Source organism: Bactrocera tryoni, unplaced genomic scaffold, assembly GCF_016617805.1.
Source record: "Bactrocera tryoni isolate S06 unplaced genomic scaffold, CSIRO_BtryS06_freeze2 scaffold_25, whole genome shotgun sequence".
NCBI lineage: Eukaryota > Metazoa > Arthropoda > Insecta > Diptera > Tephritidae > Bactrocera > Bactrocera tryoni.
In genome coordinates this window covers 408,418-435,188 of record NW_024395977.1, presented here as the reverse complement: position 1 = coordinate 435,188, position 26,771 = coordinate 408,418, and the positions used below count along the sequence as shown (strand labels likewise).

Genomic DNA, 26,771 nt, shown 5'->3' with positions numbered 1-26,771 from the left:
GGGTGTTGAGGCCGATGATATCAATACGGCACAGCCATATTAGTTTTAAAATAATACCAAACTCGGACATCGCGGCGTAAAGGCAGCACGAAAAGGAGGACGATGGGCTTTAAACTTTCCCACAATATGCTCTATAGAACCTTATATGCGATGTTGAGGAGGCTTATCCCACGGTTGTTGGGGCAGATTGTGGGGTCTCCCTTTTTGTGGATTGGACAGAGCACACTTAAACTCCAATCGTTGACATGCTTTCGTCCGACCATATTTTACAAAGAAGCTCATGCATACTCCTTATCAGTTCTTCGCCGCCGTGTTTGACCGGCAATCCATCGGCCACCGCTGCTTTGTTGTTCTTCAGACGGTTAATTGCTATTCGAACTTTTCGTAGTCGGGCAATGGAACATCGTCATCGATTGGGGAATCTGGTTCGCCATCTCAAAATGTTACACTTTTGCTGGAGAGGTTTTCCCTTCATAATTTCAGTATAATTTCCTATAAGAGTATGCTTCGGTCTGTTAGTCGCCCCATATTTTCGTAGTATATTCGAGCATTACATCTGTCAGCTAGGTTATCAAGCTCTCCATAATCACGCATTTCGGCCTCTTCCATCTATCCCACCCCGCTCGTGTTTCACTTGCAGATTTACGTAAGCAGCTTGAAATGCCGTCCCACAGTGTTAGGTCTGCGGGGCAACGCACGTCAAGGACACTGGTTACGAACGTTTCGATCCGGTTATACCCAAGTAGCTTGATAAATTTTTTATGCTGAAATATATATAACAGACAGCCATATTTGCGAGTTATCTCAGAGCTTGTTTTACTCATAACAGTGTATCTTTGTCCCTAAAATAGATAAAATTGATCTGGCCCCGATATAACTAATTTTAGGATTTTCGAACATCCGACTGACTTTACTTCATAATATTGGTGGTTTTATATGATAATAGTTAATAGAAGTCGGGACCCATATACTAAATATATTTGTTTTAGTTTTTCTAATAAACATTATACCGAATATGTCGCGCAGCGTACTCGTATGTATAAGTATATAAAGTGTACACAAAACATTTTTAAAACTCTCTTAAACCTCAATATACTAAATTATTTTAATATTTCGAAACACTTATGTACACATTTTAAACAAGCGTACCAAGAGCAATTTTATACATTACATACATATGTATTTTATGAACAAACAAAGTAATTCGGAAGTCAAAGATTAAATAACATTTGGGTAGAATTCTAACAACGTCAATTTTTAATATTGACAAATACCCGCTCTTCCTAAAAGAAATGCACGAAATTCAAGAATAAATCTTTCAGAAAAATTAGAGAAAATTAGAAAGTATAGCATTATATCATCCTTTGTACAATTGTGTTATAAAATGCTGACCATCGATCTATGGCGATGAAAAGTTGTGGTACGGAGAAGCGCATTTTTGTTGATTTTCTCGTACTGTTGTTTTTTTTTTGTTTTTTTTGAAAATGGAGGAGAAAGTGCCTGGATATTCCACCTCAATACAACTTTGACAACTAGCGTGTGACGAGATTTTTAGATGAATCTATTAGACCATGTCGATTGGGTTATGACGAATTTTGCTAAGGGCAAGTACATAGTTCACTAGATCTTCTGTAGACTACTCTACGCCAAAAGTATTTTGTAGTAGCACAGCAGCGGGCGCATGCAAGGTACATTCATCAAGAGCAAAAACACATAAAGATTTCAATGGAGATGCAGTTCTGGCACTGATGATGAAGTAGCTTGATTTTATTTCTATTGAGGACAGGCACTACCTGACTAGCTTCGAGCGCACAGTTAGCGAGCTCAACGCTAGTATTCCCGCTCGCTGTTGGTGTGCATGCTCACTTCCTTGAAATATGCTTTGGTTCGTAGAAGTACGTCTACCGTTACCTTAATAGCAGCCGATTCTGATGGAAAGACATGTTATAGTTGCCTGGTAGCTTAAAGCTAGGATTGACGGAAAGTTTCAGAGAAAACTCTCTCCTCCAATGCGTATCCACTTTCAAGTAACAACATTGGTTGTATATCATATTCGATACATTACTCACTTACTTGCTCTTCACATGTACATATGTACATGTATGACTTATGTATGTAGAAAAAAGTTTTAGTCGATCAATACTTTCCAACATTCGTTCATAACCACAGTTCACATATTTTTACACGAGCTCGCCTCACATGATTTAAATCAGGCCCGTCCAACATAATTTTGTGAAGGGCCAGGTTTAGCATTTTCATAACCGTAGCGGGCCAAAAAAAAAAATAAAATGACCTTCAGTTTTGGTATATTTATTTATTTATAAAAAGCAACATCACATAAATCTTAGTATATTATTATTAATGTAACTATGGCCTTAGCATATAAAGATATTCCTATTCTTAAAATCTAATTAATGAGATGTCTGAAATTTTTTCTGTTTGCACAGCGCATCTATGTCAGCTGGAGTTTTAGAAGTGGCTATGCGCAAAATGCCTTTAAGATGGCTATCTAATAAAGATGATCTGGTTTTTATTTGTTAAATTTCATGCGAGAAAACAGCTGCTCGCAAACATATGTACTACCAAATAAAGAAACATGTTGAATAGCCAGATTAGTAAGGTTTGGGTATTGACTGGGTGTAATTTACTTTTTGTTAAATTAAATTAAGTTTGGAAGACAATATGCTGTTTTTAGATGAGAGCTGCTTTGCAATTCTATTAACTCCAGCTGTAAACTCAGCGCAGCGCCTTCAATTTCAACATCAAATGGATTTTGAAACACTTTCATGCAGGGAGTTTGTGATTTGAAGTCTGCGAATCTGTCGTCAAACTCGTTCCTTAATCTTTGTAACATCAACACGTACTTGTCAAAATCCAAGGTATCTTGCTTTCCTGTAGATAAGGTCTCCCAATGAATCAACTGCTTTTGTTCCAGCTGCTTTTCCAACAACAAAAGCTTTTTTGTGAAAGCTAGAACGTGTTCGTATAACTGTGTGCATAGTTGGTCTTTCCCTTGTAGTTTTAAGTTAAGATCAGAAAGATATTTAGTTATGTATATCAACCAGGAAAGCCAGATCTGCCAACCACTCCTCATCAGTAAGGAAAGTAATTTCTTGGTCTTTGTTGCCAAGAAAAATCTTTTAGTCGTCCAGCATGGAATAGAATCGTTTTAGTGTAGCTGCTCTGCTGAGCCAGCGAACGCGACTGAAGTCTTCGTGATCTGAACCGACATCAGCCAGAAAAGCCTGGAACTGTCTGTGGTTAAGCCCTCTTGCGCGTATAAAATTAACTGTCTGCACTACTTTATTCATCACGTGTTTCAGGCCTATACAACTGGGATGCCCAAAGACTATAAGAGATGGCGGGCCGGGTGAAGGGCCTATGCGGGCCGGATGGTGGCCCGGGGGCCGTATGTTGGACAGGCCTGATTTAAATCAATCCCACATTACACGAGGCTGATCTGCAGGTACATATGTATACTTATCTACATACATTGGTTCAGTTTAATGTGCTCATATGATTTGATTTGAACCGAAGTCGGCCATACCTTTCACTCTATCGTGATTGATGCAAAATTGTTCATATTGCATTGGTCGGTATTTTAATAGAACAACAATGTTGTTGTATATCGCGCAAGGTCGTTTGATCTAACTTAATAATATTCATTGCAGGGAAATGCAGCACCCTAACAAATAAATTTTTCAAAATTTTAATTTCGGTACCTTTATTGGATCTCAATATATTCATTGAAAAGTGAAAGTATCTGATTTTGGAGTTTAAAATAGTGTTATGTTCCCATTGAAGTATTTCTAAACCTCTCCATATGTAGTTCTACCATGACATAGTTTCTATAAAATGTAATGTACATATATGGTACGTTTAGTATTTTTCAACAGAACTTATTAATAGGGGATAAGGTAATTTCAATCGTTATCACACTATACGAAAAAATTGTGAAAGAAAATGTTTTTACTATTTTTGATTTTGATATACTTAAACTTTAAGCCTACTAGAAGGCGGAGCTAATTTTACTTTTGTAGATTTACTTGTGTCTTGGTTAAAGCCGTTTATAACTTTCACTTATCGATAATTTTCAATTCCAATCTTCTCAGAGGGCCAATATACATATATGTACATGTGCAGTACTTCAGTAAGATATATTGAATACATACAAGTATACCCTGAACAGGGTATATTGAGCTTGCCACGAAAATTGTCGCACCCAGAATGAAACGTCGGAGACCCTATACAAAATATATTATATATAAATGATCAGCATGACGAGCAGATACTATATCCATGTCCATCTGTATGTTCATCCGTCTGCTTATATAAAAGCGTATTAGTCCATCAGTTTTTGAGATATTGATCTGAAATGCACCGTTTCAAAATCGCCGATACTGGACCACTTTATAAAATACCTGCTATACAAACTGAACTATCGGAATTAAGTTCTGGTATGGAAAACTTTTTGTTCAGTAGTACAATTTTCGAAGAAATTGTTCAGATCGCACAATAAGAACTGGCCGGTAAAAATTAAGTTCTTGTACGGAATCTTTTGTGCAAAGTTAAAATTTTGTTTTATTTTTTATAAAATTGAAGCTTGCTCGGAGAAATTTAACTCGGTTCGTTAAGATGGTCATTTTGATATACGTACTATACATATGCATATATATGTTTTTTTGCAAAGCTGAGGCGTTTCACCCGATTTCGAGCAGAAATATAAGGTTTCTTTCTTGGTACTCTACCATGAAGTCCATTCTCATTTAGAGCTCTGCGTACGGTGGAGGAGCTAACTGGCGTACTTCGTTCCTGGGAGAGATTTTCAGCAATTTTTACTGCGCTAGAACTCGGATTTTTTTTAACATCTCGAACAATATTTCGTACTTCAGTTGCACTCAGTATACGTGGGCGCCCAGATCGATGAGCATTATTGCTATTTCCACGAATTGTATTATTATTTATAATTATCTGGATCGTTGCTCGACTTTTGTTGAAAATTTTGCCAATTTCGCCTAAAGATTTACCATTTTTTCTGTGACTCACCACTAAATTTCTAATATCAACTGAAATATCTTTACCGCGAACCATTTTGACGCAACCACTCAGCCCGAATTAAAGCAACGAAATAAATTTCAACAGTGATTGAAATTTAAGGACTTACTCAAAACGTTCATAAGCATTGGCGCCAGTAACGGGACTTAAAAAATTCAAATATGAGAATATTGCAGACTGTATGCTAAGTTTTGGTTGCATTTTTTTGGTGTTTTTTCCTTTCAATTTGAATATTCTGTAAATAGTTTTGGTGTTGTTGCTGAAATTTGCCGTTTACAAACATCATACTGAGTATGGTATATTAACAAAAAAAGTTTAAGAGAAATCGTTTTCTTTAAAAAAAATTTTACGTTTTTCATGCAAGTACTAGCTGTATGCTAATTTTTGACGCTGACTGTATATTCGTATATATTGACCACGCTACTCTAAAATTTTTATGAAATAAGAGTTAGTTCATTTATATATGTAGTATACTAAAGGACCCCGAACACGCTTTACTGTGGCTAAAGTATACACTAATTATTAACTAAAATAACCCCGTGTATTACTTCCAAATTTGAAAATAGTTGATACTAATTTTCATCGATTTGTTATTGAGCACAAAAAAACATAAAATATATTATCACGTATTATATTTTTTAATTTTATTAATTTTATATTCAACTTGTAAGATATTATTAATTTGTTAAAGTTGTTAGCTGATCATACTTGTGATATTGAAAGAGGGTAGATCATTCTTAATTTTTAACAATAATATTCATAGTTTTTTAATTATAAAAATTTTCAAATTCATTTTAAATCTGCAAGAGGAAAGAGGAACATTTCACCATTAAAATTTTCAGTCAAAATGGTTGCTATACATAATAATATTTCCTGCAATCTTTTCGATTACCAAACTTGGGGCGTTGCTTAATTGATTATTTTATTAAATAAAAATAGTTGAACAATTTTCAACCGATGATTATATGATATCATTCCGGGATATATCTAGATAATTTTCGTTTTCATTTTCATCAACAACAGTATCGAATGATTTAAAATAGGTACATACATCCATTTGCTTGAGTTCAACTGTTATTTGTTAATTAATTTCGTGAAATTCTACATTTTTAGCCAATAAGAATATATTCCGATTATTGAGCTAGTTATGATTCAAACAATTAATTTTTACTTTCAGAAATATAATCTCACTTAATCAAATTTTTTTCGTTTTGAACTGCGTATTTGGTTGCCGTTGTATTCTATCATTCTCAATATATAGAAATTGTATTATATCTGAGACTGAATCAGTTTGCAATTGCTCACACATATTTAAGGTTGCCTTGGGATAAGTGAAGAATGACAATCCCAGACAGTGGTCATTAACCTTTTTATCAACACTGCAGCTAATCCGTTATTTTTTATGTTTGATATTGCGTTTGGTTTGTTATGAATGCTTATGCGTCATTCGCCCAAAATCTAGCAAAGTGGCCGCAATTCCTTGGCGATGCAATTGTCAATGCGATTTTCTGTTGTTATATTAAAAATATCTTATAGCAACAATCAGTATAATCCATGTCTACGCAAATTGCTTTACTTTTACAGTAGGTATGTGTTGTTATTTTTATACCCTGAACAGGGTATATTAAGTTTGTCACGAAGTTTGTAACACCCAGAAGGAATCATCGGAGACCCTATAAAGTATATATATAAATGATCAGTATGTCGAGCTGAGTCGATTTAGCCATGTCCGTCTGTCTGTCTGTATATATACGAACTAGTCCCTCAGTTTTTAAGATATCGTTTTGAAATTTTGCAAACGTCATTTTCTCTTCAAGAAGCTCCTCATTTGTCGGAACGGCCGATATCGGACCACTATAACATATAGCTGCCATACAAACTGAACGATCGGAATCAAATGCTTGTATGGACAACTTTCACATTTGACAAGATATTTTCACGAAATTTGGTATATATTATTTTCTAAAGCAACAATGTAATCTCCGAAGAAATTGTTCAGATCGGTTAACTGTAGCATATAGCTTCCATACAAACTGAACACATAGTTACTAACAGAAATGCACCTGTGAAGGGTATTTAGCTTCGGTGCAACCGAAGTTAACGTTTTTCTTGTTATTACTAATTTTTTTTAAGTGAAAAAATATTTTAATGAAAATTACCAACATGAATTTTGAATAAATGTTTATGATTTGAAATACAGCTTTTGTATTTGTAAATTGTATTAAATTTTAACTTAAAGAGATAAAAAGTATCAAATGTCCGACCACTGGTTCTAAGCTTTCTCCCCTCCAATTTTCAGCCAAATCGGTGCAGCCGTTGTTGAGTTATAAAATAGTGTAACTAACACGTTTTTCTTTTATACATACATACTTGTACAGTTATGTGAAAAATAATAAGGATGCATAAAAACAAGACAAGAATAAAATTGTAGTAAGTCATGAAAATTTCCGCAAGTTATCGGCATTTTTTATCACTCCTTAGTTATAAAACAGATTCCGTTTCGTAAAAAGCTATTTTATTCTTAACAAAGTCCGCAAGCAGTTGTGCGATTACTAAGGACAGCGTGCTATTTAAAATCAGTAACGAAAATAGTCATACTGAAACGTGTTTTTTTGTAGAGATAAGGCAAGATCAATACTTTTGGTTTTAATATCAATAAATTTAAACCTGGTTTTACTTTTTATTGTATCAATATGGGAAAGGATAAGCACTGCGATCCAAAAACTCGAGAACATATTAAATATATTAGTGAAACAAGGATAGTCGTACAGAAAAGTAGCGAATTTACTGAATGCTTCCAAAACACTGGTTGAACAAGCAGTAAAACGGGTTTCCCAGATTGAAACACGCGGCAGAAAGTCAAAAATAGCGTTGTTTGTCAAGTAAATATAGTTTGCTATGTTAAGAAAAATCCATTAATTTCGTCAAAACTTATCAAATGTAATTTGAATATTAATGTTGACCCTTAACTATCTGCAAAGTACTTATAAAGGAAAATCTGAAGAGCTGAAGCCCAAAAAAAGTGCCTATGTTGAACGTGCAACGAAGGCTTAAGTTTGCTGAAGGACATGTTTCTTAGGCCTAAAGAGCAATGGTGCAACATTGTCTGGTCTGACGTAACCAAAATCCACTTATTTAATTCTGATCGAGACAACCGATTATTTGGCAATACCACAAGAATTTATGCAGGACAACGACCCTGAGAACACGGCTAAGTGTACAAAAGGGTGGTTTAGGGTCAATAATGGAATGGCCTCCGCAGTCCTTGGATCTAAAATCCATTGAAAATTTGGGGTATACGGTGAAAGCTAATAGAAAAGTGTCCAAGTAAAATGAAGAGCTTTTTCAACTTATTCAAATTTCATGGAATGCAATTCCAGTTTCCGTCTGCCAAAACCTAGTTGATTTTATGCCAAGGCGGTGTTGATCAATTTTAAATAAAGAGGAATTTTCAACAAAATATTAAACTAATAAGTAATTAATACATCACTTCTGAATGAAAACTAGTTACTTTTGTTTGACTAATTATTGTATTTTTTTAAATAAATCACGAAGTGTCCTTATTTTTTTCACATACTAATATCGTAAATTTGAAAACAAATGTAAATAAAATACAAAACATAACAAAATATGGTTACAACTGTAAAAAAAAACTTATTTTTAATTTGATCTCAATAAATTTGATTAGTTAATTGCCGTTGATTTGCCCACATTTCTGAATTTCCATTAACTTCATTAACTGCAGGCCTCTGTCCTTATTATTTTTCACCTAACTGTATATGTATATTGATAAGATGTACAAGTTTAGAAAGCGCAAATAGAACAGCTTGTTAGTTATGTGTTTTTGGGGGGAGGATACATTTACTTGAAACATGAAGATTATTTTATTACATAGTAGTATTTAAACAGTTTAATATCATGGTGGAAACGTTTCAAATCGACTTTCTAATATCATATCCTACTAAAAAGAAAAAACACATTATAAGTCGTAGACGTGAGTGACATACTTTATTGTAATAGTTCGTGTATTGATTAGAATGAATAGAAAAATTTCTCAAAACAAAACGTCCAAGTTTTGAGACTGTGACTTCAATGTCACGATGGGTGTGCAGCAACGCCTGGCCGATCAATGTATCTTGAAGCGAAGTGTCGAAAAAGAGCGTTCAGAGCTCGCATTCATCACAGGAAGTGTGCAGAATATTCGAAGAATATGGGGTTTAGGTCTTCATCGCAGTTCTTCAAGGTTTCCAATGAACAAGGCGGTAACTTGTTGTCTTTTCACTTTTGTTTCTGTCCCCAATGGCACTGCCAGTGATCAAGTTCACCTTTTAGCTTCAGTCGTCGCATTATCCAAAAGGCCTTTGAATTCATCTATCAAGCAGTCAATAGAAATCCATCCAATACTTTCTACAAAAGCGTGTCTCCAAATCTTCGACGAATGTGTCCAACAGAGGGATGTACACTGATTCCCTGTATTTTTCTTCGCACGTTCTCACGCATACATTTCCGCAGATTCTTGGTATTTTTCACCAACTTTCAGTTCTGCCGCCATTTTTTTCGTGCCCCAACAAATTAATCGAAAATGTTCCTAAGTTTTTTGTCTTCGATTTCGGAACTTTACAAGCCGCGTATCTATCATATTTGATGCCTTTGCCAGATTGATCGATCCTTTCTGAAGAATCACGTTGAGTGAATGAGTTAGAGAAAGCAAAAAATCTCAATTTTAAATTCAAGTTAGCTCTGCGTTACTTTATATTTTAGTAAAAATATTAATAAAAAAAAATATAATAAAATAAAATATTAATAATCCCCATTTCCCTCCTCTGAATCCGCTACTGATGACATTCTGTATATATACATAGTATGTACATAACGAAGAAATTGTAATTTTTAAACAGTAAAGTTGGCTGCGGTAAGCGAAAAAGGTGTAATTTTTATGAAAAATATCTTGTCGCTCGATAATTAGTGATTGTACCAATGGATTTAAGTATTATCAAAAATTAATTCGTTTTATATAAGTATAAGTTGTAACGTAAAGTTGCTGCTTTATTTATGGATGCCACGTAGGCGTTAACGCGCCGCTTACTGCTTTTATTTAGGTACGCCATTATATCGTTTAGATTTATGTAGGTGTTAAAAATTCCTTTGAAGTAACAAAACTTATATATTCTACGAGTGTGAAGAGTTTTTAAATTATTTATATACATATGTAAATATTTTACAAAAAATGTTCGTTCATTTCCTAATCAATATTACTAATATTTATATTTCAGACCACCCAATTTTAATATGACAGCGACACGTGAGTATTTCTCCAGTTATTTAATTTAGATTAATTATTTATATAATAAAATAAAATAAAGATGATGTAATCTTTCCAATATGTTGTCTTGACAAACAAGATTATTATTATTTTTTTTTTTTTTTTTTTGCGGGTGAAGGGTGCTCATCGGTGCTATCGTCACAGCAGCGGTATGTGCCACTTGCAGGTCACTAAAAACCCCCCCTCTAAGGAACCGTCGCCCACCCTGGGACCGCGTTTGCATTACTTCAGGGTGGCGTTCCATTTTTCTCATTGAGAGATTTACATCTGCGCACCTGCGTCCTGGTTGCTGCGAAATTCTTGCTGATCTCCCAGTTGGCTTCACTCTCCAACATGACGCTGACTAAATTGTCCGCGTTTATTGGGCCAACCAGGTTTTCTACGGCGGTGCGTTCTTGTTGCCAGCGCACACATTCAAAGAATGTGTGTTCAGCGTCGTCTTCTGTCGCGTCGTTATATAGGCATGACGGCTCTTCGACTTTTCCCATTCTGTGGAGGTACTTTTTGAAGTATCCGTGACCGGATAGTAACTGAGTTGTGTAGAAATCGACTTCTCCGAATTTACGGCTTGTCCATAAGTCTAGATTTTTTATTAGCCTGGCCGTCCATCTGCCGCGTCTTTCATTCTCCCATCTTTGTTGCCATGTTGTTATTGTGTCTTTCCTTATTTGTTGAATTGCGCTCTTGTTGTTATTGGATGATTTCTTTAGCTCCCACAGCTTTTTCCTTTCATATGCTAGAAGGTCAATTGGGGCATTACCGCTTATAACTAATATTGCATCGCCTGATACTGTCCGGTACGCTGATGCAACTCTGAGGGCTGCGGTGCGGTGCACTCTGGCCATTACCTTACGCCGATTTTCCTTTTTAAGAGCGTCTGCCCAGATCTCGGCTCCGTATAGTAAGACGCTTATTGTCGTCGACATTAGGAGCTTTCTCTTTTCTTGGCTGGGGCCCCCCATGTTGGCCATTAATCGACTCAGTTGAGAGGTGATCTTCGCTGCCTTTCCTGCGGCGTGCTGGATTTGAACCCAGAAGGTTAGTCTGCGGTCCAGTCTTACGCCTAGGCAGTTTACTGCTCTCTGCGTCCTAAGAATATCGGTAGTTGTGTGCATGCTTATCTCGAGAGGTATGTGCTTGTTTGTTAGCAGCAGCAGCTCTGTTTTCTCCGTAGCGAGCTGGAGGTTGTGTGTGTCAAGCCATGTTTGCGTCCGTATCATGACCTGATTCAGCTTTCTTCGCGCTTCTTCTGTGTCCCTTGCTGTGATTACTGCCGCAATGTCGTCCGCGTAGCCAATTAAATATGATTCGTCTGGCATTTCTAGTTTTAATATAGCGTCGTAGCTGATGTTCCACAAGTCTGGGCCTAGAATGGATCCTTGTGCTGCTCCTGACGTAACCGCTATCTGTCGTGACCCTTCTTTGGTTTCATACAGCAGTTTTCTGTTGCTAAGGTAGCTCCGCGCCACAGCCCTGAGGTAGTCGGGTATCTTGAAGCTTTTTTCGAGAGCGTCAATCATGTCCACCCATCTAGCACTGTTGAAAGCGTTTCGGACATCTAGAGTCGCCAGTAACACTATTCTTTTATATTTATGCCATCTACGCTGCGCTGCTTCTACGCTTTCGACGACGCCTTTTTATTTCTCCTATTGTTGATCTACCGGGTCTGAAACCATATTGTCTAGGAGACAATCCTCCAGCTTTGTTAATGGCCGCTTCGAGTCTGGGTTTTATGAGGCTTTCGTATAGCTTTCCCGCTGTATCAAGCATGCATAGAGAACGGTAAGCTGATGGCGAATTGGGGTCTCCTTTTCCCTTACTGATTAACACTAGCTTCTTCCATGGTTCAGGGAATATTACGGTTTCAAGGCAGGCGTTGTACATTTTCAGTAGTACTGCCGGGCGCTCTGCAGCGATTATTTTGAGGATTTCTGCTGGGATCCCGTCCGGGCCGGGTGATTTGTTGGCCTTGAGCTTGCCAGTGGCTAACTGCAGCTCTTTAAGGGTGAACAGGGGGATTTGCGCAGATCTTAGTGTTTGTTCTGGATCACTAGCACTGCTTTCGTGTGTGGGGAATAGCGCGTTCACGATGTGATCCATTTTGACAGTGGTTAAGTCAGGCGGCTTTGCTCGAGCGCCGAGTTTCTTCCATAACTACTTTATATCCGGAGTCCCCAGGGGTTTCTGTTTATATCCTCGCGTAGTTCCTCCATTTTTCTTTTTGCTGTCGTCGATGGCGTGCTTCAGCTCCTTTTTGCTGCTTTGTATTGCTCGGCTTCTTCGGTGCGGCTCCTCTGCGCCTGGATCTCGTGTGAGGATCTGCGAAGGCGGAGGCATGTGCGTCTGAGTTGGGCGATATTTTCAGTCCACCAGTAGACTGCTGCCTTATGTTTGCTGTGGGAAGCCTTGGGCATTGATTTTTTACAGGCTCTTATTATATTAAACATTGTGTGCTCGACAATTTCTTTTGCATTATTTGGGGAGCTGCTAGATGGGTTTTGGTCGTCTATTGCAGAGATCAGTTTCGAAGTATTTAGCTTCGAAATGTTCCACTTCCGTGTTGCAGTCTTTTTCCTGTGCTGGTTAGCGTTTGTTCCAGTATCGATAGTGAAGGAAATGTACTGGTTATCGCTACCAGTGTAATCCTCCAGGACTTTCCATTTCTTTATTGAGCCTGCCAAGCGTTCTGATGATAGAGTGATGTCTGGTGTAGTTTCCTCACATCCCGGTCTTCTAAACGTGGTTGCATTCCCCGAGCACTATTAGACTTAGGCGCGCAGCCATTTCTAGGATGCGCTTTCCCCTCGAATCCGTATTTGGCATACCCCACTCTACGGCTTTGGCATTTAGGTCTCCGGCGATTATTAGTTGACCTTCTATAGACCTGGCTATGTCCTCAATATTGTCGAGCTTTTCCTGGAATTCCTGTATGCTATCGCTTGGCGTCAAGTAGCAGCTAATTACTGTAAAAAGGTCGCATTTGGCCCAGACAAAATCATTGCCGTTCCCTTTGTCTACAGCGATGGCGTTACTCCCTGGTGGTAGCCATATAGCGGCGGTCGAGCTGCTATCTTCCAGCCAGGTACCTCTCTCTTTCTTTAGGTATTGCTCGATTATGATGATTAACTCGTAGGCGTTCTCCATCACCATTTGCGAGAGTAGTGCGTCAGCAGCCTTGCATCTATGCATGTTGGCATGTAAGATATTCATTTGTTTTGGTATTTCCTATATACCATACATTTCGCGGAACCCGGGATATGGTCAACTTTTTCGTGTTTAGCCTCCACGCAGAGACAGCATGAGGGAGGCTTTGTGCACTCTTTCATTTTGTGACCTGGGCCCTATTGCACCAACCGCTTGTCATTAGCATTTTAGCAAATTCTCAAAACTACGCAAAGTTTTTAGTTGCACCAACTTGATAAGTGAGAGTCACTCAATTGAGTATTGCTAAGTAAAATGTATCTCAATGCTATTGATAAGCGTTGCACCAAAAGTTTAAATTCAAAGTCAAAAGTGCTTAGCAGAAAAGTAATAAGTTTTGCAAATTAGCAAATTTTGTAAGCACTTCGTTGCACCAACAACTTTTACTTATCCCTTCTCTTCTCTCAATTTGCTAAGTTTTGCATTGTTTTGCTATCTATCATGACAATGATAAGTTTAGTCTGAACAAATTAATCAGTGCCTTAGTACGTGCTCGAGCTTCGTGAAATATTAATAGGAGTAAAAAAAAACTAACAAAATGCTTCGATTCGAACTTTTTAATATTTTGGAAGACGAACATTCGCACAATTCGCGTGTTACAAACGAAAGGATCAATTACAATTTGGATATTAGTGCGGTAGAAAATTTTCGGCTAACTCGTAGCCAAATTGAAAAAATTTTGCTAAAAATAGGAGCGCATCTGCAATACACTAGTAAGCGTAATATGTGCTTAAACCCCCTGCAACAGATATTAACCACTCTGCACTGGTTAGGTAATGGTGGCCAATATCATGGAATTGCGAAAATGCATGGGGTTCACAAATCAACGGTGTGCAGAGTAATCTATCGAGTGGCAAATATCGTGATAAACGAGTTCATGGACATAACTATTCGTTGGCCAGAATTTGAAGAAAATCAAAATATCGCCACACAGTTTTTTAATATTGGTGGATTTCCACAAGTCGCAGGGTACATTGACGGAACGATGATTGATATAGACGCGCCTAACGTTAACGAGGAACAATTTGTGAATAGGCACGGAAATCATGCGATTAATGCAATGATGGTTTGTGGACCTAATTTTCAGATTTATGCCGTAAATTGTAATTGGCCAGGGAGTGTGCACGATGCCAGAGTCCTACGTAATTCTAATTTGTTCGGCAGATTTGAAAACGGATTCCGTCCATTCCCTAATACCGTAATTTTAGGAGATAGTGCTTATCCGTTACTGAATTGGCTAATTCCTCCTTTGCGAAACAATCCGACGTCGCCACAAGATCAGCTTTTTAATAGAGCGCATAAAAAAACAAGGAGGATTATTGAAAATTGTTTCAGTATGACTTTTAGACATAGATTTGTTTTTTAAGATTTTTATAGCCAAGTTATTTTTACAGGTATCCTTAAAGAAAAGTTTCCTTGCTTGAACCATTTACGGTTGCAGCCAGAAAAAGCAGCGAAAATAATAATAATGTGCTGCATTTTCCACAACATTTGTCGAATGGATGCACAAAATGATGTGGATTATGACGAAGGAATTATGAATGGAGCAAATGAAAATGAAAATGAGCAGTCCTTTCAGAACACGGAGTCACTAAACAATTCTGAAAGGCTCCAAAGTCTGCTAAATTGGTTTAATTAATAATTTCTTCTTTTATAAGAAACCTTATTACAAAAAAATTAATGCCTTACCCACGAGTTTACAGGTTACGAAACTTTAATTTGTACACATTTGTTATTTTATTTGGATTTGATTTACATATATATATATTTTTTAAACTTAAATTCTTCTTAATATAAAGTTTTCAGAAAAAAAAAATAAAATAAAAAGAAAAAAATGAAATCAAATAATTCAATGATATACATATGTATATACTAAAAATTATTATTAATACGACAGCAGCGGACTTAATGAGAGAGTTTTATCATTTTCATTCATTGACTCCTTCTCCAAATCCGCTGTGAATTTTGATCGTTTCAAACCTAATTTTGTTCTAATGACAAAATTTTTAGCTTATTTTTGTAAATTTCGGTTTCTAAGAGTTCAAGCTTCAACTCCTCATGTCTATCTTTTAAATTATATGTTCTTTTCCTGTTGGTTGGTCTCGTCCTTTCTGGTTGGATTTGTTCCAATATATTGTCCAAATTGGAGGACACTCCATCGCTTTCGGGTTGGCCGAGACCCTGAACAACTGTCGACTCATTGCCCAAAATGTCAAGTATGTAGTTGTCGACTTCATCCAGCAATACGTTTTTGCGTGCCTGTCCTCTTGGCATTGTCTTTTTTCGCCTAAAATGAAGCGAATTTTTAAATTATAACTAGCTAATTATTAAAAAAAAAAGATCCTGCTGTGCATGTATACGAAGTAAGAATTGAATCTTGTTGACAATAACTCTTAGCTGTAGCAAAAAATCTAAGGAATAACAATAATTTAATCGTCGCAGCGAATAATGGTGTAAACAACAAAACTACAGAAATACTCTTGCAATTTTGTTGCTTTAGCTGGAATTAGACCGTTTGTGCATTTAAATAAATTTCACTCACTTGCAAGCTCACTTGCTTTTATTTAATTGCTATTCCTAGAATCGACCGAAAATTCTTTGAAAATAACAAATTATAACAAAATTACCAAAGTTCGGCTCTTCCAAAGGCCAAATAAATTATCTCTGGCATAAGTCCATTCGCGATTAGCAGCAGCTAGTCCGAGGGATTGTGCCGTCTTTAGAACTTCAGTCCAACCATCTTGCTTTTGCGTTTTGCAAGTTGAATTATTTTGAAAAGATCCAAATAAAGAATCCTTAAATGTAGATAAATATATTTATTGCATATTCATGTATACATTCTAAATATGATAATCAAAATAAACTTACTTTTTTCTCCTTTATAACTTGTAAAACGGCCAATTTATTGGCTTTGTTTTGTGCACGCGACATAGCACTCTAAATAATAAAGAGAAACTGAGCAATATTATCGAAACGTACATTGCTTTGCTCCACTTCTCATTGAGAGCGCTTAGCACATTATTGGAAAAGTTTTCTCTATTTGCAAAGCAAAAGAAATTGTTGGTGCAACGCTTATCAAATCAACTTATCCAAAGTGCTCGTCAGTTTCGACAAGTTGAAAAGCTTATTGATAAGTTTAAAGTGCAACACTCATCAACTTTACTTTTCAAAAAAAACTCTTTTCAAAAATCATCATCAAAGTGAAAAGTGCTAAGTGAATGGTGCAATGGGGCCCTGGTTGGCCGCATTTTATTCAGACCCCTTCTCCTCTTCTATCGGGTCCTTTGCAGTCCCAGGTTAAATGGCCTGGTCCAAAGCAGCGAAAGCATCTTTTTGGGGTTTCTTTCAGTCGCATTTGACAAGATATTTTCACGAAATTTGGTATATATTATTTTCTAAAGCAACAATGTAATCTCCGAAGAAATTGTTCAGATCGGTTAACTGTAGCATATAGCTTCCATACAAACTGAACACATAGTTACTAACAGAAATGCACCTGTGAAGGGTATTTAGCTTCGGTGCAACCGAAGTTAACGTTTTTTCTTGTTATTACTAATTTTTTTTAAGTGAAAAAATATTTTAATGAAAATTACCAACATGAATTTTGAATAAATGTTTATGATTTGAAATACAGCTTTTGTATTTGTAAATTGTATTAAATTTTAACTTAAAGAGATAAAAAGTATCAAATGTCCGACCACTGGTTCTAAGCTTTCTCCCCTCCAATTTTCAGCCAAATCGGTGCAGCTGTTGTTGAGTTATAAATAGTGTAACTAACACGTTTTTCTTTTATACATACATACTTGTACAGTTATGTGAAAAATAATAAGGATGCATAAAAACAAGACAAGAATAAAATTGTAGTAAGTCATGAAAATTTCCGCAAGTTATCGGCATTTTTTATCAATCCTTGGATTATAAAACAGATTCCGTTTCGTAAAAAGCTATTTTATTCTTAACAAAGTCCTGCAAGCAGTTGTGCGATTACTAAGGACAGCGTGCTGGTTTAAAATCAGTAACGAAAATAGTCATACTGAAACGTGTTTTTGTAGAGATAAGGCAAGATCAATACTTTTGGTTTTAATATCAATAAATTTAAACCTGGTTTTACTTTTTTATTGTATCAATATGGGAAAGGATAAGCACTGCGATCCAAAAACTCGAGAACATATTAAATATATTAGTGAAACAAGGATAGTCAATACAGAAAAGTAGCGAATTTACTGAATGCTTCCAAAACACTGGTTGAACAAGCAGTAAAACGGGTTTCCCAGATTGAAACACGCGGCAGAAAGTCAAAAATAGCGTTGTTTGTCAAAGTAAATATAGTTTGCTATGTTAAGAAAAATCCATTAATTTCGTCAAAACTTATCAAATGTAATTTGAATATTAATGTTGACCCTTAACTATCTGCAAAGTACTTATAAAGGAAAATCTGAAGAGCTGAAGCCCAAAAAAAGTGCCTATGTTGAACGTGCAACGAAGGCTTAAGTTTGCTGAAGGACATGTTTCTTGGCCTAAAGAGCAATGGTGCAACATTGTCTGGTCTGACGTAACCAAAATCCACTTATTTAATTCTGATCGAGACAACCGATTATTTGGCAATACCACAAGAATTTATGCAGGACAACGACCCTGAGAACACGGCTAAGTGTACAAAAGGGTGGTTTAGGGTCAATAATGGAATGGCCTCCGCAGTCCTTGGATCTAAAATCCATTGAAAATGTGGGGTATACGGTGAAAGCTAATAGAAAAGTGTCCAAGTAAAATGAAGAGCTTTTTCAACTTATTCAAATTTCATGGAATGCAATTCCAGTTTCCGTCTGCCAAAACCTAGTTGATTTTATGCCAAGGCGGTGTTGATCAATTTTAAATAAAGAGGAATTTTCAACAAAATATTAAACTAATAAGTAATTAATACATCACTTCTGAATGAAAACTAGTTACTTTTTTTTGACTAATTATTGTATTTTTTTAAATAAATCACGAAGTGTCCTTATTTTTTTCACATACTAATATCGTAAATTTGAAAACAAATGTAAATAAAATACAAAACATAACAAAATATGGTTACAACTGTAAAAAAAACTTATTTTTAATTTGATCTCAATAAATTTGATTAGTTAATTGCCGTTGATTTCCCCACATTTCTGAATTTCCATTAACTTCATTAACTGCAGGCCTCTTTCCTTATTATTTTTCACCTAACTGTATATGTATATTGATAAGATGTACAAGTTTAGAAAGCGCAAATAGAACAGCTTGTTAGTTATGTGTTTTTGGGGGGAGGATACATTTACTTGAAACATGAAGATTATTTTATTAAGTATAGTAGTATTTAAACAGTTTAATATCATGGTGGAAACGTTTCAAATCGACTTTCTAATATCATATCCTACTAAAAAGAAAAAACACATTATAAGTCGTAGACGTGCGAGTGACATACTTTATTGTAATAGTTCGTGTATTGATTAGAATGAATAGAAAAATTTCTCAAAACAAAACGTCCAAGTTTTGAGACTGTGACTTCAATGTCACGATGGGTGTGCAGCAACGCCTGGCCGATCAATGTATCTTGAAGCGAAGTGTCGAAAAAGAGCGTTCAGAGCTCGCATTCATCACAGGAAGTGTGCAGAATATTCGAAGAATATGGGGTTTAGGTCTTCATCGCAGTTCTTCAAGGTTTCCAATGTACAAGGCGGTAACTTGTTGTCTTTTCACTTTTGTTTCTGTCCCCAATGGCACTGCCAGTGATCAAGTTCACCTTTTAGCTTCAGTCGTCGCATTATCCAAAAGGCCTTTGAATTCATCTATCAAGCAGTCAATAGAAATCCATCCAATACTTCTCTACAAAAGCGTGTCTCCAAATCTTCGACGAATGTGTCCAACAGAGGGATGTACACTGATTCCCTGTATTTTTCTTCGCACGTTCTCACGCATACATTTCCGCAGATTCTTGGTATTTTTTCACCAACTTTCAGTTCTGCCGCCATTTTTTTCGTGCCCCAATAAATTAATCGAAAATGTTCCTAAGTTTTTTGTCTTCGATTTCGGAACTTTACAAGCCGCGTATCTATCATATTTGATGCCTTTGCCAGATTGATCGATCCTTTCTGAAGAATCACGTTGAGTGAATGAGTTAGAGAAAGCAAAAAATCTCAATTTTAAATTCAAATTAGCTCTGCGTTACTTTATATTTTAGTAAAAATATTAATAAAAAAAAATATAATAAAATAAAATATTAATAATCCCCATTTCCCTCCTCTGAATCCGCTACTGATGACATTCTGTATATATACATGAGTATGTACATAACGAAGAAATTGTAATTTTAAACAGTAAAGTTGGCTGCGGTAAGCGAAAAAGGTGTAATTTTTATGAAAAAATATCTTGTCGCTCGATAATTAGTGATTGTACCAATGGATTTAAGTATTATCAAAAATTAATTCGTTTTATATAAGTATAAGTTGTAACGTAAAGTTGCTGCTTTATTTATGGATGCCACGTAGGCGTTAACGCGCCGCTTACTGCTTTTATTTAGGTACGCCATTATATCGTTTAGATTTAAGTGTAGGTGTTAAAAATTCCTTTGAAGTAACAAAACTTATATATTCTACGAGTGTGAAGAGTTTTTAAATTATTTATATACATATGTAAATATTTTACAAAAAATGTTCGTTCATTTCCTAATCAATATTACTAATTGATCACGTGAGTATTTCTCCAGTTATTTAATTTAGATTAATTATTTATATAATAAAATAAAATAAAGATGATGTAATCTTTCCAATATGTTGTCTTGACAAACAAGATTATTATTATTTTTTTTTTTTTGCGGGTGAAGGGTGCTCATCGGTGCTATCGTCACAGCAGCGGTATGTGCCACTTGCAGGTCACTAAAAACCCCCCCTCTAAGGAACCGTCGCCCACCCTGGGACCGCGTTTGCATTACTTCAGGGTGGCGTTCCATTTTTCTCATTGAGAGATTTACATCTGCGCACCTGCGTCCTGGTTGCTGCGAAATTCTTGCTGATCTCCCAGTTGGCTTCACGCTCTCAACGCTGACGCTGACTAAATTGTCCGCGTTTATTGGAGCCAACCGGGTTTTCTACGGCAGTTACGTTCTTGTTGCCAACGCACACATTCGAATAATGTGTGTTCAGCGTCGTCTTCTGTCGCGTCGTTATATAGGCATGACGGCTCTTCGACTTTTCCCATTCTGTGGAGGTACTTTTGAAGTATCCGTGACCGGATAGTAACTGAGTTGTGTAGAAATCGACTTCTCCGTTTACGGCTTGTCCATAAGTCTAGATTTTTTATTAGCCTGGCCGTCCATCTGCCGCGACTTTCATTCTCCCATCTTTGTTGCCATGTTGTTATTGTATCTTTCCTTATTTGTTGAATTGCGCTCTTGTTGTTATTGGATGATTTCTTTAGCTCCCACAGCTTTTTCCTTTCATATTCTTGAAGATCAATTGGGTCATTACCGCTTATAACTAATATTGCATCACCTGATACTGTCCGGTACGCTGATGCAACTCTGAGGGCGGCGGTGCGGTGCACTCTGACCATTACCTTGCGCCGGTTTTTTAAGAGCGTCTGCCCAGATCTCGGCTCCGTATAATCAAGACGCTGGTATTACCGTCGACATTAGAGCTTTCTCTTTTCTTGGCTGGGGACCCCCATGTTGGCCATTAATCTGACTCAGTTTGAGAGGTGATCTTCGCTGCCTTTCCTGCGGCGTGCTGGATTTGAACCCAGAAGGTTAGTCTGCGGTCCAGTCTTACGCCTGGGCAGTTTACTGCTCTCTGCGTCCTAAGAATATCCGTAGTTGTGTGCATGCTTATCTCGAGAGGTATGTGCTTGTTTGTTAGCAGCAGCAGCTCTGTTTTCTCCGTAGCGAGCTGGAGGTTGTGTGTGTCAAGCCATGTTTGCGTCCGTATCATGACCTGATTCAGCTTTCTTCGCGCTTCTTCTGTGTCCCTTGCGGTGATTACTGCCGCAATGTCGTCCGCGTAGCCAATTAAGTATGATTCGTCTGGCATTTCTAGTTTTAATATAGCGTCGTCAGCTGATGTTCCATGTAAGTCTGGGCCTGAATGGATCCTTTGTGCTGCTCCTGACGTAACCGCTATCTGTCGTGACCCTTCTTTGGTTTCATACAGCAGTTTTCTGTTGCTAAGGTAGCTCCGCGCCACAGCCCTGAGGTAGTCGGGTATCTTGAAGCTTTTTTCGAGAGCGTCAATCATGTCCACCCATCTAGCACTGTTGAAAGCGTTTCGGACATCTAGAGTCGCCAGTAACACTATATCTTTTATATTTATGCCATCTACGCTGCGCTGCTTCTACGCTTTCGACGACGCCTTTTTATTTCTCCTATTGTTGATCTACCGGGTCTGAAACCATATTGTCTAGGAGACAATCCTCCAGCTTTGTTAATGGCCGCTTCGAGTCTGGGTTTTATGAGGCTTTCGTATAGCTTTCCCGCTGTATCAAGCATGCATAGAGGACGGTAAGCTGATGGCGAATTGGGGTCTCCTTTTCCCTTACTGATTAACACTAGCTTCTTCCATGGTTCAGGGAATATTACGGTTTCAAGGCAGGCGTTGTACATTTTCAGTAGTACTGCCGGGCGCTCTGCAGCGATTATTTTGAGGATTTCTGCTGGATCCCGTCCGGGCCGGGTGATTTGTTGGCCTTGAGCTTGACAGTGGCTAACTGCAGCTCTTTAAGGGTGAACAGGGGGATTTGCGCAGATCTTAGTGTTTGTTCTGGATCACTAGCACTGCTTTCGTGTGTGGGGAATAGCGCGTTCACGATGTGATCCATTTTGACAGTGGTTAAGTCAGGCGGCTTTGCTCGAGCGCCGAGTTTCTTCATAACTACTTTATATCCGAGTCCCCAGGGGTTTCTGTTTATATCCTCGCGTAGTTCCTCCCATTTTTTTCTTTTTGCTGTCGTCGATGGCGTGCTTCAGCTCCTTTTTTGCTGCTTTTGTATTGCTCGGCTTCTTCGGGTGCGGCTCCTCTGCGCCTGGATCTCGTGTAGGATCTGCGAAGGCGGAGGCATGTGCGTCTGAGTTGGGCGATATTTTCAGTCCACCAGTAGACTGCTGCCTTATGTTTGCTGTGGGAAGCCTTGGGCATTGATTTTTTACAGGCTCTTATTATATTAAACATTGTGTGCTCGACAATTTCTTTTGCATTATTTGGGAGCTGCTAGATGGGTTTTGGTCGTCTATTGCAGAGATCAGTTTCAAAGTATTTAGCTTCGAAATGTTCCACTTCCGTGTTGCAGTCTTTTTCCTGTGCTGGTTAGCGTTTGTTCCAGTATCGATAGTGAAGGAAATGTACTGGTGATCGCTACCAGTGTAATCCTCCAGGACTTTCCATTTCTTTATTGAGCCTGCCAAGCGTTCTGATGATAGAGTGATGTCTGGTAGTTTCTCACATCCTGGTCTTCTAAACGTGGTTGCATTCCCTCCCCGAGCACTATTAGACTTAGGCGCGCAGCCATTTCTAGGATGCGCTTTCCTCGAATCCGTATTTGGCATACCCCACTCTACGGCTTTGGCATTTAGGTCTCCGGCGATTATTAGTTGACCTTCTATAGACCTGGCTATGTCCTCAATATTGTCGAGCTTTTCCTGAATTCCTGTATGCTATCGCTTGGCGTCAAGTAGCAGCTAATTACTGTAAAAAGGTCGCATTTGGCCCAGACAAAATCATTGCCGTTCCCTTTGTCTACAGCGATGGCGTTACTCCCTGGTGGTAGCCATATAGCGGCGGTCGAGCTGCTATCTTCCAGCCAGGTACCTCTCTCTTTCTTTTAGGTATTGCTCGATTATGATGATTAACTCGTAGGCGTTCTCCATCACCATTTGCGAGAGTAGTGCGTCAGCAGCCTTGCATCTATGCATGTTGGCATGTAAGATATTCATTTGTTTTGGTATTTCCTATATACCATACATTTCGTGGAACCCGGGATATGGTCAACTTTTTCGTGTTTAGCCTCCACGCAGAGACAGCATGAGGGAGGCTTTGTGCACTCTTTCATTTTGTGACCTGGGCCCTATTGCACCAACCGCTTGTCATTAGCATTTTAGCAAATTCTCAAAACTACGCAAAGTTTTTAGTTGCACCAACTTGATAAGTGAGAGTCACTCAATTGAGTATTGCTAAGTAAAATGTATCTCAATGCTATTGATAAGCGTTGCACCAAAAGTTTGAAATTCAAAGTCAAAAGTGCTTAGCAGAAAAGTAATAAGTTTTGCAAATTAGCAAATTTTAGTAAGCACTTCGTTGCACCAACAACTTTTACTTATCCCTTCTTCTTCTCTCAATTTGCTAAGTTTTGCATTGTTTTGCTATATCTATCATGACAATGATAAGTTTAGTCTGAACAAATTAATCAGTGCCTTAGCACGTGCTCGAGCTTCGTGAAATATTAATAGGAGTAAAAAAAAAACTAACAAAATGCTTCGATTCGAACTTTTTAATATTTTGGAAACGAACATTCGCACAATTCGCGTGTTACAAACGAAAGGATCAATTACAATTTGGATATTAGTGCGGTAGAAAATTTTCGGCTAACTCGTAGCCAAATTGAAAAAATTTTGCTAAAAATAGGAGCGCATCTGCAATACACTAGTAAGCGTAATATGTGCTTAAACCCCCTGAAACAGTTATTAACCACTCTGCACTGGTTAGGTAATGGTGGCCAATATCATGGAATTGCGAAAATGCATGGGGTTCACAAATTAACGGTGTGCAGAGTAATCTATCGATTGGCAAATATCGTGATAAACGAGTTCATGGACGTAACTATTCGTTGGCCAGAATTTGAAGAAAATCAAAATATCGCCACACAGTTTTTTAATATTGGTGGATTTCCACAAGTCGCAGGGTGCATTGACGGAACGATGATTGATATAGACGCGCCTAACGTTAACGAGGAACAATTTGTGAATAGGCACGGAAATCATGCGATTAATGCAATGATGGTTTGTGGACCTAATTTTCAGATTTATGCCGTAAATTGTAATTGGCCAGGGAGTGTGCACGATGCCAGAGTCCTACGTAATTCTAATTTGTTCGGCAGATTTGAAAACGGATTCCGTCCATTCCCTAATGCCGTAATTTTAGGAGATAGTGCTTATCCGTTACTGAATTGGCTAATTCCTCCTTTGCGAAACAATCCGACGTCGCCACAAGATCAGCTTTTTAATAGAGCGCATAAAAAAACAAGGAGGATTATTGAAAATTGTTTCAGTATGACTTTTAGACATAGATTTGTTTTTTAAGATTTTTATAGCCAAGTTATTTTTACAGGTATCCTTAAAGAAAAGTTTCCTTGCTTGAACCATTTACGGTTGCAGCCAGAAAAAGCAGCGAAAATAATAATAATGTGCTGCATTTTCCACAACATTTGTCGAATGGATGCACAAAATGATGTGGATTATGACGAAGGAATTATGAATGGAGCAAATGAAAATGAAAATGAGCAGCCCTTTCAGAACACGGAGTCACTAAACAATTCTGAAAGGCTCCAAAGTCCGCTAAATTGGTTTAATTAATAATTTCTTCTTTTATAAGAAACCTTATTACAAAAAAATTAATGCCTTACCCACGAGTTTACAGGTTACGAAACTTTAATTTGTACACATTTGTTATTTCATTTGGATTTGGATTTACATATATATATATATTTTAAACTTAAATTCTTCTTAATATAAAGTTTTCAGAAAAAAAAAATAAAATAAAAAGAAAAAAATGAAATCAAATAATTCAATGATATACATATGTATATACTAAAAATTATTATTAATACGACAGCAGCGGACTTAATGAGAGAGTTTTATCATTTTCATTCATTGACTACTTCTCCAAATCCGCTGTGAATTTTGATCGTTTCAAACCTAATTTTTGTTCTAATGACAAAATTTTTAGCTTATTTTTGTAAATTTCGGTTTCTAAGAGTTCAAGCTTCAACTCCTCATGTCTATCTTGTAAATTATATGTTATTTTCCTGTTGGTTGGTCTCGTCCTTTCTGGTTGGATTTGTTCCAATATATTGTCCAAATTGGAGGACACTCCATCGCTTTCGGGTTGGCCGAGACCCTGAACAACTGTCGACTCATTGCCCAAAATGTCAAGTATGTAGTTGTCGACTTCATCTAGCAATACGTTTTTGCCACCCGCAGTGCCTGTCCTCTTGGCATTGTCTTTTTTCGCCTAAAATGAAGCGAATTTTTAAATTATAACTAGGTAATTATTAAAAAAAAAAAGATCCTGCTGTGCATGTACACGAAGTAAGAATTGAATCTTGTTGAAAATAACTGTTAGCTGCAGCAAAAAATCTAAGGAATAACAATAATTTAATCGTCGCAGCGAATAATGGTGTAAACAACAAAACTACAGAAATACTCTTGCAATTTTGTTGCTTTAGCTGAATTAGACCGTTTGTGCATTTAAATAAATTTCACTCACTTGCAAGCTCACTTGCTTTTATTTAATTGCTATTCCTAGAATCGACCGAAAATTCTTTGAAAATAACAAATTATAACAAAATTACCAAAGTTCGGCTCTTCCAAAGGCCAAATAAATTATCTCTGGCATAAGTCCATTCGCGATTAGCAGCAGCTAGTCCGAGGGATTGTGCCGTCTTTAGAACTTCAGTCCAACCATCTTGCTTTTGCGTTTTGCAAGTTGAATTATTTTGAACAGATCCAAATAAAGAATCCTTAGATGTAGATAAATATATTTATTGCATATTCATGTATACATTCTAAATATGATAATCAAAATAAACTTACTTTTTTCTCCTTTATAACTTGTAAAACGGCCAATTTATTGGCTTTGTTTTGTGCACGCGACATAGCACTCTAAATAATAAAGAGAAACTGAGCAATATTATCGAAACGTACATTGCTTTGCTCCACTTCTCATTGAGAGCGCTTAGCACATTATTGGAAAAGTTTTCTCTATTTGCAAAGCAAAAGAAATTGTTGGTGCAACGCTTATCAAATCAACTTATCCAAAGTGCTCGTCAGTTTCGACAAGTTGAAAAGCTTATTGATAAGTTTAAAGTGCAACACTCACCAACTTTACTTTTCAAAAAAAACTCTTTTCAAAAATCATCATCAAAGTGAAAAGTGCTAAGTGAATGGTGCAATGGGGCCCTGGTTGGCCGC

General features: G+C 37.2%; 1 protein-coding gene across 6 annotated transcripts in view; it reads left to right on the top strand.

Moving 5' to 3' along the window:
- Window positions 1-26,771, top strand: part of LOC120780613 — a 67,185-nt gene that overhangs the window by 29,148 nt on the left and 11,266 nt on the right. For all 6 annotated transcript variants that reach the window (XM_040112875.1, XM_040112872.1, XM_040112874.1 and 3 more), the window contains one exon: window positions 10,329-10,357. In XM_040112875.1, coding sequence (XP_039968809.1) covers window positions 10,329-10,357 — 29 coding nt within the window. The remainder of the gene's footprint in view (window positions 1-10,328; window positions 10,358-26,771) is intronic.